This window comes from Rissa tridactyla, chromosome 11, assembly GCF_028500815.1.
Source record: "Rissa tridactyla isolate bRisTri1 chromosome 11, bRisTri1.patW.cur.20221130, whole genome shotgun sequence".
Taxonomy (NCBI): Eukaryota; Metazoa; Chordata; class Aves; order Charadriiformes; family Laridae; genus Rissa; species Rissa tridactyla.
The window spans coordinates 20,547,381-20,561,720 of NC_071476.1; the positions used below are offsets into that span (position 1 = coordinate 20,547,381).

A 14,340-nucleotide genomic window follows, 5' to 3' on the forward strand; every position below is an offset into this window, starting at 1 on the left:
GCTTAGCACAACCAAGAACATCACTGTTTCACCAACACTATTTCCACCCCAAATCCAAAACATAGCACTATACCAGCTGCTAGCAAGAACATCACATCCATCCCAGATGAAACCATGACACTCATTGAGGCAGATATTATTGAGATATATTAAATAGCATTGGTCCCAGTATGGACCCTTGAGGAACACACGATGTTACTGGTGCCCACCTCGACAGTGAGCCACTGACTATAGCTCTTTACTATATTAAATACTATAAGATATATACTGTGTACTATATTAAATAATATTGGAACAGAAAGGAACTGATCAGGTGCAATAATATATCTTAGGCCAAACATATTAATCCGAAGGAATTGAAACTGCATAGTACCACAACCATATACCCAACAGACTAACTATGACAGGCAGGGAAATGACCATCAGTTCTTCTATGGTTCCCCCAACAACAGAGCTTCCCCAAGTCTTCTCTACAACCCTACACAACCTGCAGCTTTTCTTCTGACCGTCAGAATTGGCAAAAACATCTCATGAGAGAATAACGCACCAAGATCACACCAAAAAAAAAAAGGTACATTTGTCTGCTAACTAATATTCTGTGAAGAAATAGAAGGATTGTAAAGCACATGGATGATAAATGTCTGAACTAAATAGGAGCACTCATCCAACAGAGACTGGGGAAAATCTAACTATCAGCTTCTGGGGAACATCCTCCCATCTTTTATCACACGCACTGTTCCACAGAGATGGCACTTCTACTGACATCATGCTTTCATCCCCTCTCCCTAACACAACCAGAACACAAATATAACCTCACATCTCCTGCCTTCCACAAAAACAGAAGGATAAGCAAGAGGCACTAGCGCACAACACGTGGCTAAACGAAGATATGCCACTACTTCAAACTTAACCTACATACAGAGGAAACCAGGAGCTGAACAAAATCAGATCAGGAAGGCAAGGGACCATTAAAGACAAAGTCTTGCAGAGAAGCTCACCGGGAACTCTTCTCAGTCTTCACTGCTGGTGTTGAAATTCATCCCCCTGAGCACCTGCAAATCACTGATGTTTCAAGCACAAGTGCAGACCTAAGGTCTTCCTCTGGACTGCATCGTACAAGAGTTCATTTTAAGAAAAAGCCAACAGCTCTCATCATTTTTTTCTTCTCTATGGCGTGCTCATCTGCAGACAGATATGAAGCCATAAGTGCAAAGACTTATCATAGGCCTCTTTCTCAAGGTAAGTCATCCTAGGCTTCTTCAGGTGGCTGAAGGCTTGACAAGGGAAGAAAATATTTGCTGCAAAACAACACTCACAGTTTCTTCCACACACTACCTACCAGATAGAAAGGCCCACCTTTATATCACCACAACGATCGAGGCAAGAAGTGAACACCTGCAGAAAGGAAAGGATAACAACATCCTCTTCTAGATTATGGCACTTATGGTAGGTACCTAATTCACATAATTGTAGGTAGAAAATACATGGTTGGCGCTTCCCAATCCTCCCATTATGGCACTTGTCGTAAGTTCATAATTCATTGCTAGTTGAGAATTGCAAACAACAGAACGACAACTTGCAAACACAAACAAAGATTCTCCCAGGGCTCCCAATGGACCTGGCATCACACGTCCTCTAGCCAAATTTCTTTGGGAAGATGAAACTCGCATTGCATGATACTATTGAATGGGGTAAGGAGCAAATATATCTCTTATGTCCTTCAAGAGCCCCTCATGCACAGCTCCCAGGACTCGCATCTCCAACCCTTCACAACTTGCATGGTGTTCTTTGACCCTTATAATTTGCAAGCACATGACATGAAAAGGCCAGTTGCCCCAACCATTTTTCTTCAACACTTACCACTATCATACCATAGATTACACACAGGTATCTTCACATCTCCATCCTAAGAAGGAAGATATATTTCTCCTTAACATTTTAAGGAAACATGTCTCTCTCTACAGCTGTAAACATGAAAGGCATGCACAAGACAGTCTGACAAATGTAACAGATGTGATCTCCCACACACTATCAGGCCCATCTTCAGATCATCACAACACGTAAGGCAAGAAGTGAACACCCACAGAAAGGAAAGGATCATAACATACACTTCTAGATTATGGCACTCAAAGAAGGCACCTAAATCACTTATTTAGAAGGTAGCAAATACACAGTTAGCTCTTCCCAAAGCTTCTGTTATGGAACTTGTCATAAGTACATAACTCATTGTTAGGTAAGTATTGACGACAACATGCAAAACCAGAGGAAGAACATCCCAGGGCTCCCAAGACAGCTGAAACCACATGTCCTCTAGCCAAATTTCTTTGGGAAGATGAAACTCATATTTTATGATACTACCACTGGACATTGAACGGTGAAGGGAACAAACATATCTCAAACCACTCTCATCTTCCGCCCTTCACAACTTGCATGGTGTTCTTTGACCCTTATAATTTGCAAGCACACAACATAAAAGAGCCAGGTGCCGCAAAACATTTCCATTTTCATGAGGAGCACTCCATGGACTTCAAATAGATACCTTCACATCTCCATACTAAGAAGGAAGATAGAATTGTCTGCTCATGACACTTCAGAGAAGAAATAGCAGGAGTCTAAGAGTAAAAAGGGGAGCAGTCTTCCAGGAGAGGCTGGGTCAGCAAACATCTGCATCCCCTTCTTATGTCTTCCCCCACACATTGAATCTCTCCCCTCCCACTCTCATATGGTTCTTGACATAGGATCCTTGGTCCAGACAAGACAGAACCAGAGACTTTTCAATATATCAGCCTTAAAAGACAGTTAACCAGCAAAACACATCTCCATCGAGTAGACCTTCACACACAGCCATCCAGAGAATTTAGCAAATAGTCACGAATTCTATGATTCTTTTTAATGTTCATTAGGTGCAGAGAGACTTCGACAAGGAACCAGTTGTATCCAGGCCCATTCTTCCACTCCGTGCACAAACATCAAAGCCTGAACGAATACAAAGACATTTTGTTGCTCACTACGTTATCATGGAGAAACAGAAAGGCTGAGAAGAGTGGAAACGACGAGCAGCTGAGTTATACACGGGGTCATTAACAGTCCCTTACAAAACACACTCATCCTACTCAAGCACAGCTGCTATCGGGAAGATAGCTGACCCTGAAAATAACATTTCCATTTGCTGATCATATATAGGTTCAGAAGAGCTAATACCGACACATGTCAGGGGACAAAATGAGAAACGACCTGGCACACGATAACAACACAAAGTTTCACTCCAAGGAAGCTCCAGCCAACAGCAGCCCCACCTCTGCTGCTTCACACACCTACTCTAACGCTGAGCAATGAGACCACGTTCACCTCCCCGGAGAAAGAGGCACGACCAAACAGCGTGTTGCTGAAACGAAGCTTTGCCTTCCTTGTAACGAAACCTCATCCTACAGGAACTCACCGGGGGAGCGTCGGGGTCGGCGCGGCGGGCGCCGTCGGCGTCCTCGGCGAGCAGCGGCGCGGGCTCGTCGGGCGGCGGGCGCGCCGGGAGGGTGTCGCAGCAGCTGCCGCCCGAGAAGCGGAGCTGGCTCTTGCGCGAGTCGGCGGTGAGCGACACCTCGTGCGAGTAGGAGTGCAGGAAGGCGCGGACGCCGTCGATGCCCACGAAGTGCGAGGCCGGGACGCCGCGCAAGGCGCCGCTGCCCGCCGCCAGCAGCTGCGAGCGGCGCCAGCGCCGCAGGCGCAGCGCCAGCAGCAGCAGCAGGAAGGCGAGGAAGAGGCAGGACACGGCCGCCACGGCCAGCACCAGCCAGCGCGTCAGGCTGACGGACGGCTCGCCCGCCGCCGCCGCCGCCGCCGCGCTGCCCAGCTCCGACAGCAGCTCGCCCACGCTCTCGGCCAGCACCACCGTCAGCGTGGCCGTGGCCGACAGCGCCGGACGCCCGTGGTCCTTCACCACCACCACCAGGCTCTGCCGCGCCGCGTCGCGGGACAGCGGCACCCGCGCCGTGCGCACCTCGCCGCTGTGCAGCCCCACGCGGAACAGCGCCGGCTCCGTCGCCTTCGCCAGCTCGTACGACAGCCACGCGTTCTGCCCCGCGTCCGCGTCCACCGCCACCACCTTGGCCACCAGCGCCCCGGGCTCCGCCGACCGCGGCGCCAGCTCCACGCCCGCCCAGCCCGCGCCCGACGCCGACGGCGGGTACAGCACCTGCGGCGCGTTGTCGTTCTCGTCCACGATCACCAGGCGCACCGACACGTTGCTGCTCAGCGACGGCGCGCCGCCGTCCTCCGCCCGCACCCACAGCCCCACCTCGCGCACCTCCTCGTAGTCGAAGGAGCGCAGCGCGTACAGCGCGCCCGTCTCCGCGTGCACCGACACGTACGACGACAGCGGCGCGCCCCGCACGCGCCCCTCCCACAGCCGGTACCGCACGCGCGCGTTCTGACCCCAGTCCGCGTCCGCCGCCCGCACCGTCAGCACCAGCGCGCCCGCCGCGTTGTTCTCGGCCACCCGCGCGCTGTACCGCGCCTCCGCGAACACCGGCGCGTTGTCGTTCACGTCCAGCACCCGCAGCGACAGCACCGCGCTGCTCCACAGCGACGGCGAACCGCCGTCCGACGCCCGCACCGTCACGTTGTACTCCGACACCGCCTCACGGTCCAGCACCTCGGCAGTCACCACGCGGTAGTAGTCCTCAAAGGTCTTCTCCAGACGGAACGGGAGGCTCTCGGCAATGCTGCACCGCACCTGGCCGTTGGGGCCCGAGTCGCGGTCCTGCACGTGCAGCAGGGCCACCACCGTCCCCGGCGGGGCGTCCTCAGAGATCTCGCTCAGCGCCGACCGCACCGAAATCTCAGGCATATTGTCATTCACGTCTGTCACCGTGATTATGACTTTTGCAGTGTCAAAAAGGCCCCCACCGTCTCTTGCCTGTACCTCCAGTTCGTATGAATCGCCTTCCTCGAAGTCCAGGCTTCTTATCAGCGTGATCGCTCCCGTCTCTAAATCCAGATGGAAAATCTGGGATCCCACGTCCGTCACTTTCTTCAACGAGTACTTGACGTCGCCGTATATCCCTTCGTCGGCGTCGGTGGCCGTGACGGTGAGCAGGGCGGAGCCCACGGGCACGTCCTCCGCCACACGCACCGTGTACTCCGCCTGGCTGAACGCGGGCGCGTTGTCGTTGGCGTCCAGCACCGCCACGCGGATCCGCGCCGTGCCCGTCCGCGACGGCTCGCCGCCGTCGCTCGCCCTCAGCACCAGCTCGTGAAACGCCGCTTCCTCACGGTCCAGCGCCTTCGCCAGCACCAGCTCGGGACGCTGGTCCCCGCCGGGGCCCGCCTGCACGGACAGCGAGAAGTGCTCGTCACCGCTCAGCTCGTACCTCTGCAGGGAATTCCGTCCCACGTCCGGGTCGTGAGCTTCGGCCAGGGGAAACCGAGAGCCCGGGGCTGTCATCTCGCTCATTATCAACTCTGTTTCTTTCTCTCGGAAGCTGGGGGCGTTGTCGTTAATGTCCCTGATTTCCACTTCAATTCCATGAACCTTCATTTCTCCCTCTATTATCACCTCACAGCGCAGCACGCATTTCTCCAGTAGCCGGCACAGCTGCTCTCTATCTATCCTCTCCGCCGTCACTAAATGTCCCGACTTCCCGTGCAGGGCGAAATACTGCGTCTTACCTTCGGAAACTAGGCGGACGCCGCGGTCTTGGAGCGCTGGCAGCTTCAGCGCCAGGTCCTTAGCTACGTCGCCCACGAACGAGCCCTTCGGCATCTCCTCGGGAACCGAGTAGCGCAGCTGACCCCACGCCACCTCCCACGCTGCCACCATGACGCAGCACATCAGGGCTCGAGCCCGCCGAACCCAGTGCCTCCCCGCCGCAAACATCTCCGACGTGGCACCGCCAGCACCGTAAGACCGCCGCCCGGCGTTCCGCCTCCTTTTCCGCCTCCCGATCCGACTCCGTTCCCGTCTCGCTGCTCCAGGATGCTGCCGCGGGCCCCTCCACCTCGCTGCACCACGGCTCCGCACTACCCGGACGCTCCTAGACAGACAGCGAGCGAGGGAGCCTGGCTGCAGCGGGCGGGGCTGCCTGCACCGCTCCGGACTTCCTCTCGCTCCTCCTCGGTCAACAGCGGCGCCCGCAGCCTCCTCCCGGCACTGCAGTCACCCAACACTGCCCAGCGCTGCCCGCCGCCCTTTCCCACGGGCAGCTAGCGGCGGCGGGACACTCGACACGGACTCATTGCTTTCCGGTCACCGGGGATATTCTCCGATGCCTTTTCTCCAGAGCATCTCTTCTTTCATCCTTGAGGAGATCACGAGGCGCAGAAACTAATAAAACGCCTTCCGGTTTTGTGTTTGTTTTGGTTTTGTTTTTTTTTTCTACCGCACTGGAAACATGTTTTGTAACGGTGATATATCTGTTAATCTTTCTGAACATAACGTGCAAAATACTGCCATCCATATCCCATTAGTCCGAAATCACAATCTCCGTCATGAATTTTAAAGCTTTTTGTAGCAGTCCCGCTTGAATTACTCTTTCCTCACCCTTTCTCGAAATCAAAAGGGCGTCATACAGCTAGATTAATTCCCCACATCCCGACCAATTGAAAAAAGCAAGAAGGAAGATCCTCCTTCGAAGGGACAGCAGGGATTTCCGGCATTGCCTTTTCTCTGTACCCTCCTTTCCTTTAACGATACATGTTATTTCTACCGCACAGGAAAAATGACTTGCTATTGGCGATATGTGGGAAGTAAAATATTGTTTCGTAATATGACTTGTAGATTATTACGAGTTTCGTCCCATTCCTCCAAAATCACGGTCACCCGTAGGAATCTTTGTAGCAGGCATGCTTGAATCACTTGAACGAGGACAGAAAAACATAACAGGCTCTTCTATACAAAACGTGATATAAACACCGACCACGCCGCGCGGAACCTGAGATATCAGGCTCAGTAACACCAGCGGGAGGCACTTTGGTTTTTTTCAGAAACCACGGTGTAGCAGATTGATGCTTACTAGTAATGCATTCATCTAATTCTTGCATCTTTACTTTGGTAGGACACCTTTTCCACCAACTACTGTACGACGGCACAAGCCCCTGAACTCTGCCCGGACCATTTGTAAAGGCGCAAATGGACTTCATTCAAGTGCCTAAGTGCTCTCATTTTGAGTATTTCACTGTCGATTTACATATGTTCTCAGGATGGGTAGAGCCCTCCCCTTGTAAACAGGCAGACACAACTCTCTCAACAAGTTGCTCGTAGTTGTTCAGTCTAGCATTCCCCTCTCAAGGCGATCAACCAGGTGCAAGCACCTCTCTTTGGGAAAAGGGGAGAGGAAAACAAGACAGGCTCTGAAATGCTAAATGCGAGGGGTTTTCTCCCTTGAGATCTCATTCTACACTTTCACTTGTATATGAAAGGCAGATCGGGACGGGTTACAACAACCAAAGGAACCAAAGGGAACCAAAGGGAACAACCAAAGGAAGAACAAAAAAAAAAACCCAGAAGATATAAATGCACAGGGAACTCGGAAAAATCATGCCTGGACAAAATTCATCCCTCCCATTCCTGCTAAAATTTCTGCAGCAGCCTTACCCAAAAAGACGAGAGGGTACATATCTAAAAAAGGGGAGTATTCACGAGGTAGGAACAACCTCTAACTTCTCCATTCATGGAGCCACACCCACCTTTCCTATGTAAAATAGCATTAACCAGTGTGTTTGTATCCAGCTACAAACAAGCTCCAAGTACAGACGTTTCAGAAAAAGCGTTCAGGAAGGAAAAACTCTCTGACACCCCGCGCACACCACATTTTCCCGACCCCGTAATGCAGAATTCTTAATTCTTAACGGGTTCAGCTTTAATAAGTCATTCGACAGTTCTCGTCTAAACCTCTCGCCTAAACCTGTGACCACCGAAGAACGAAGAAGTGCCGCCACTTCATTCCTACTGTGAGTTGAAAGGGGATACCCCGTTCTTTCTTCCACGGAGACAAGGATAAGCAATCCCCAGACACGCAACGTTAACCCGTCCCATTACTGCTACCATTTCTGCAGCAGCATTTCCCCAAAACGTTGGGCGACACTCTCTGCTTTCTCTAGGGACGAAGAATCTGTCTCTTTTCCATTCGTAGACCTACACGCACGTTTCCTTTGAGAGTCCAATATCGAAAAACCATTGATCAACAGGTTTCTGTCCGTCTATCAACCAGATCCAAGTACACAGTTTCGGGAATTATCGATCAGAAAGGAAACATCTCCTACTGCAAGTATCAATCGCGAGTCTGCCATGCAGAATCAGCGGATCTCATTCTACACAATAAGCATTCGCGTTCACCCTTACTAACTCATATGATTAAAAGCACAGCTGAAACTCAACCTGTGAGCACCCATAAACCAAGGAGAGCACGGCTAACGGCCTGCTTCGAATTGAAAGGAGTTACCCCGATCTCTCATTTCTTCACGGACACACAGACCAGCACTCCCCATCAACACCATATCCCATTCCCTCCATCCAGGCCCGGGGGAATAGGCACGGAGGTGCAGCACAGATGAAGAAAACCAATGAGAGCGAGAGGGCTTACACACCTGCGGGGCGTCGGTGGGCGGCTCTCCCGCGCCGGCGCTGCTGCTCGGGCTCGGCTTCCCGCAGGGCTCCGCGCCGAGCAGCTCCTCCGCGGGCACGCTGGACAGCGGTGGCGGCAGCCAAGAGCCCTCGGCCACGGCGCGTGCCGGCGCCACGCACAGGTTGTAGGAGTAGGGCAAGGTGCCCTCGCAGAAGTCGGCCGGGAAGGCGGCGCCGGGCACGGAGAAGCGCTGCGCGCCCAGGCAGCGCAGCACGGCGGGCGGCCCGGCCCGGCGCAGCCGCGCCAGCACGGCCAGCGCCACGCTCAGCAGGAAGAGGGCGGAGAGCAGCGCCAGCGCCAGCACCAGGTAGAACTGCAGCTCGGCCGGCGAGTCGGCGCCCGCCGCCCGCTCGCTCAGCTCCGGCAGCGCCTCCTGCAAGCTCTCGGCCAGCACCACGTGCAGCGTGGCCGTGGCCGACAGCGCCGGCTGCCCGTGGTCCTTCACCACGGCCACCACACGCTGCTTCGCCGCGTCCCTCTCCGACACGGCCCGCGCCGTCCGCACCTCGCCGCTGTGCAGCCCCACGCGGAACAGCGACGGCTCCGACGCCTGCACCAGCTCGTACGACAGCCACGCGTTGAGCCCCGCGTCCGCGTCCACCGCCACCACCTTGCCCACCAGGTAGCCGGCCTCGGCCGAACGCGGCACCACCTCGAACGCCGCCGGCAACGACGACGCTCCCGACCCCGACGCTCCCGCCGCCGCCGCTGGCCAGAGCACCCGCGGCGCGTTGTCGTTGCGGTCCAGCACGAAGACGCGCACCGTGGCCGTGGAGCTCCGCGCCGGCGCCCCGCCGTCCTGCGCCCGCACCGCCACCGCGAACTCGCGGCACTGCTCGTAGTCGAAGGAGCGCTGCGCGTACACCGCGCCGCTCCGCGCCTCCACCGACACGTAGGGCGCCGCGCCCGCGCTGCCGCCCGCCAGCCAGTAGCTCACGCGCCCGTTGGCGCCGGCGTCCGCGTCCCGCGCGCGCACGCGCACCACCGGCGCGCCCGCCGCCTTGTTCTCCGACACGTAGGCGCTGTAGGCCGCCTCCTCGAACACCGGCGCGTTGTCGTTCACGTCCGACACCTCCAGCACCAGCGACGCGCGGCTCGACAGCGACGGGCTGCCCCGGTCCCTGGCCACCACCGTCACTCGGTGCTCGGACGCCTGCTCGCGGTCCAGCGCGCTCGCCGTCACCACCTTGTACGACCCCACCGACGACGACACCATCGACAGCGGCGCCTCGCCCGACAGCTCGCACCACACCTGACCGTTCTCCCCGGAGTCCGCGTCGTTCACGTTCAGGAGGGCCACGACCGTGCCGGCCGGCGCGTCCTCGGGCACCGGGCTCGACACCGACAACACCGTGATTTCGGGAGCGTTGTCGTTCACGTCCAGCACCTCCACTTCCACTTCGCAGTGCGCCACCAGACCGCCCCCGTCCCTCGCCTCCACGGCCAGGCTGAACGCGCGCGTGTCCTCGAAGTCCAGCGCCTCCTGCAGCCTGATCGTCCCGCTCTCCGCCTCCACCACGAACTTCTGAAGCACCTTGGCCGGCATTTTCCCGAAGCCGTAGGTGATGCGGGCGTTGGTGCCGGCGTCGGCGTCGGAGGCGGAGACGTTCAGCACCGTCGAGCCCGGCGGCGCGTCCTCGCGCAGGCTTGCGCGGTACCGGTCCTGTGCGAACACGGGTGGGTTGTCGTTGGCGTCCGTGACGTTGATGCAGAGCTGAGCGGTGCCGCTGCGGGGCGGATCGCCGCCGTCCACCGCCGTCAGCACCAGACGCACGCTCTGCTCGCTCTCCCGGTCCAGCGCACGGCGCAGCACCAGCTCCGCGAACTTGCTGCCATCCTGCCTCTCCTTCACCTCCACCTCGAAGTACCCGTTGCTCTCCAGTTCGTAGCCCTGTAACGAGTTGCTGCCCACGTCCGGGTCTTCTGCCATGCCCAAGTAGAACCGAGCTCCAGGAGAAGTGAACTCGTTGATCTCCAGCTGGAAATTGTCTTGTAGGAAGTGCGGCGCGTTGTCGTTGACGTCCTGGATGGCCACCTCGACGTGGAAAACGTTGAGCGGGTTCTGCACCAGCGCCTCGAAGCTGACGGAGCAGGACGCCGACTCGCCGCACATCTCCTCCCGGTCCAGCCTCTCGCTCACGTACAGGTTCCCGCTCTCCCCGCTCACCGTGAAGTATTTCAGCTGCCTGTTACCCGCAGACGCCACCCGCAGCTTGCGTGCCGGCAGCTCCGCCGGGCTCAGCCCCAGGTCCCGCGCCAGCGGCCCCACCAGCGAGCCTCTGCCCAGCTCCTCGGGGATGGCGTACCGGATCCGCTCCGCCGCCGCCCGGCAGCACACCACCAGCAGCAAAGCGGGCAGCAGCACCGCTCGCCCCACCGCTCGCCGCCGACTCTCACTCTGCCTCTGCCTCACCGCCATTCTGACCAGCGCTTGCCGCTCTTCTCCCTCCTGCCGCTGCCGTGGCTCCGGCTCCGGCTGCGGCTGCGGCTCCAGCGCCCCTCCGCGTCGGCCAACAGCGGCACCCGGAGGCGCCGCCACGACACCGCAGCCGGCCCATTCCCGCTCTCACGGGGGCCCGATATTTTGGCCGCTGTTCAGTGGCTGTTCCCACCTTTGGGGTCTGCTTTTTTTGAGAATCAGGAAGCTCAGGGGCACTTGCTTCCTTCATCTCCAAAGGCTTTTAAAACTGAGATACACGGTCAAGTACTTTTAGGTCATCTCCTTGAGCCACAATGGATAGTCAGTAGTAAATAGTCATGGCAGAGCAATAAAAACAGCAACTCAGCCACTCTTCATAAGGAAGGATTTTTGTTTCAGTAATCAATAAGCAATCAGAAACAGAATGAATCAGAATTTAGGGCTATGATTTCATGATGGGCTGGCAAAGGGTTTCCATCTTCACTGCATGTCTTCCTTTTGCTCATGGAAGTCTCTGACGTTTTTCCCACTGTCGATTTTCATTTTAGTGAGAAGAATAATCACCCTGAGAAAAGTATCACCGTAAAAGCAAGGTGTGTAGCTCTATCTTAAGACAGCAGAACAACATTTAGTATTTTATTTCTGATTCACCAAAAGTTCCTTTTTTTTTTTTTTGTCTCCAGACCCGGGAATTGGAAAATGGGAAAGTGCAAAGCCACATCAAACCTTTCATAGAACCATAGAATGCTTTCTGTTCATTTAAAGATGATATCATCCACACCTCTACCATGGTCAGGCACATCCTTCACTAGATCAGGTTGCTCAAAACACTGTTATACCTGTCCTTTGACACTTTCAGTGCTGGTGCATCCACAACTTCTCCGGGCTCCCTGTTCCACTGCCTCAACACTCTCATCATAAACCAGTTCTTCCTTTTGACCAATTGAAATCTACCCTCTTGCACTTTAAAACCATTGCCCCTTCTCCTGTCACAACATGCCCTGGTAAAAATCTTTTTCCATCTTTCTTTTAAACCTTCTTTATATATTAAAAAGCTATAATAAGGTCTCCCCATAGCTTTCTGTCATCTAACAAGATGACATCTAACAGATGACAAGCAATCATCTAACAGAGAATGGGTCATCAAACTGGAATTCATTCATACAGTCCAAACTATGTGATATCCAGAAATAAGACACTTCGAGACCTATTTTCCATAGGCCAAGAAGAAACCCTGAGAACTGACAAAACACATGCCTTACCCCCACCAATACCTTCTCACACACAACACCCCAGAGACTCTTTCTCAAACCATTCAGAGCTTGCATGGTTGTTGATCTTCTTAATTTGCAGATGGACTCCACCCAAAGAACAATTGCACAGACAACATCTCCTTGCCATGGATAATATTTGACTTCTCAGCTTCTGTATGTAACAAGGAAGAGTATGGTTTACAGTAACCCTTTAAGGAAGCATGTCTGTGAAAGCTCTTTGCAACTGTAAACATGAAAGACACCCACAGGACAGTCAGACAAATGTAACAGATGGCATTTTCCACACATTATCTCAAAAGGCAGTCCACCTTGAGCCCACCAAAACAAGCAAGCAAAGACCTGGAAAACACCTGCAAAAAGGAAGGGATTACAGCATAGTCTTCTACATTATGGCACTTAGAGCAGGCACATAATTAAGGTGTCTAGTAAGAAATGAGTACACAGTTGTCTCCTCCGATGTCCCCCTTATGGATTTGTCATAAGTACCTCAAGAAAATGTTAGTTAAACATTGATGACAACATGCAAACACACAGGAAGCACCTCCCAGAGCTCCTAATATCTCAGACCAAACATATGGGAAGAAGACATCTGCATTGCTCTTCTCCAAGCCCACACAACTTCCATGGAGTTTTGGCAAGCACATGGCTTCAAATGTCCAACTTTCTAGACCATTTTTCCATAAACTGCACGAGCACCAGGACACAGATTTCACGTACATATCTTGACATCTCTGTACTAAGAAGGAAAATAGATTTGTGTGTTGACTGCACTTTAGAAAAGAAACATCAAGGTTCTAAAAGTAAAAGAACTCTCCTCCAGGAGACACTGGGTCAGTGAACAATGTGTAACACAGTAATGCATAATAAAACAGAAAGACCCACTCTAAAGAAACTCAAGTCAACAGTTAACTCCACTTTACCTGCCTCTCATACCAACTATAACTCTGAGCAATAATCCCACTGGGAATCAAGTGCACATTGCAAGCTCATGTCCTTTTTGTCACCTACCACTACCCTCAAGTCCTGCTCCACAAGAGTACTCTCAGTCCCCCAGTCTGTATTGAAACTGGGCATTGCCCTGACCCAGGTATAGGAGCTTGCACTTGGCCTTCTTCAACTTCATTATGTTCACATGGGCCCACTCTGCCAGCCTTCCAGGTCCCTCTGGATCGTTTCCCTTCCCTCCAGTGAATCAATGGTACCACTCAACTAGGTGTTGTCTGCAAACTTGCTGGGCAATCACTCACTCCTACCATCTATGTCATTGTTGTGGGTTAACCACAGCCAGCAGCTAAGACCGTACAGACTCTTGCTCACTCCCTGTTTGGGATGGTGGAGACAATCAGAAGGAGAAAAGTGAGAAAACTCATGGGCTGAGAAAAAGACAGTTTAATAAGTAAAGAAAATGTCGCACACACAAGGCAAGCAACATAAGGGGTTCATTCACCACTTCCTATTGGCAAGCAGCTCTTCAGACATCTCCAGGAATGTAGGGCTCCATCACACGTAATGTCTACTTGAGAAGACAAACGCCATAACTCCAAAAGTCCCACCCTTCTCTCTTCTTCCACCAGTTCTATATATGGAGCACGACGCCACAAGGTATGGAATAGTCCTTTGGTCAGTCTGGGTCAGCTGTCCTGGCTGTATCCCCACCCAACTTCTTGTGCACTCCCAGCCTATTCACTGGTGGGGGTGGTAGGAGGAGCAAAAAAAAGGCCTTGACTGCTTAGCACAACCAAGAACATCACTGTTTCACCAACACTATTTCCACCCCAAATCCAAAACATAGCACTACACCAGCTGCTAGCAAGAACATCACATCCATCCCAGATGAAACCATGACACTCATTGAGGCAGATATTATTGAGATATATTAAATAGCATTGGTCCCAGAATGCACCCTTGAGGAACACCCCATGTTACTGGTGCCCACCTCGACAGTGAGCCACTGACTATAGCTCTTTACTATATTAAATACTATAAGATATATACTGTGTACTATATTAAATAATATTGGAACAGAAAG

The 14,340-nt window shown here is 53.6% G+C and overlaps 2 protein-coding genes across 5 annotated transcripts in view; both read right to left on the reverse strand.

The window, feature by feature from the left end:
* Positions 1–14,340, reverse strand: part of LOC128915987 (protocadherin gamma-C5-like) — a 248,422-nt gene that overhangs the window by 78,597 nt on the left and 155,485 nt on the right. Inside the window, exon 1 of one of the 4 annotated variants that reach the window (XM_054217046.1) lies at positions 3,440–6,072. The exons of the other annotated variants lie outside the window; for them this stretch is intronic. Coding sequence (XP_054073021.1) covers positions 3,440–5,872 — 2,433 coding nt within the window. The 5' untranslated portion in view covers positions 5,873–6,072. Of the gene's footprint in view, positions 1–3,439; positions 6,073–14,340 lie in introns of those variants that run through there. 4 annotated transcript variants of the gene reach the window in all.
* LOC128916021 (protocadherin gamma-B5-like) lies at positions 8,404–12,959 on the reverse strand. Its single transcript, XM_054217134.1, has one exon. The coding sequence runs from the start codon at positions 11,035–11,037 to the stop codon at positions 8,404–8,406; it is 2,634 nt and encodes an 877-aa protein (XP_054073109.1). The 5' UTR covers positions 11,038–12,959.

Bases quoted from the DNA above. Each gene is read 5' to 3' on its own strand.
- LOC128916021 (XM_054217134.1), bottom strand. From the start codon at position 11,037: ATGGCGGTGAGGCAGAGGCAGAGTGAGAGTCGGCGGCGAGCGGTGGGG.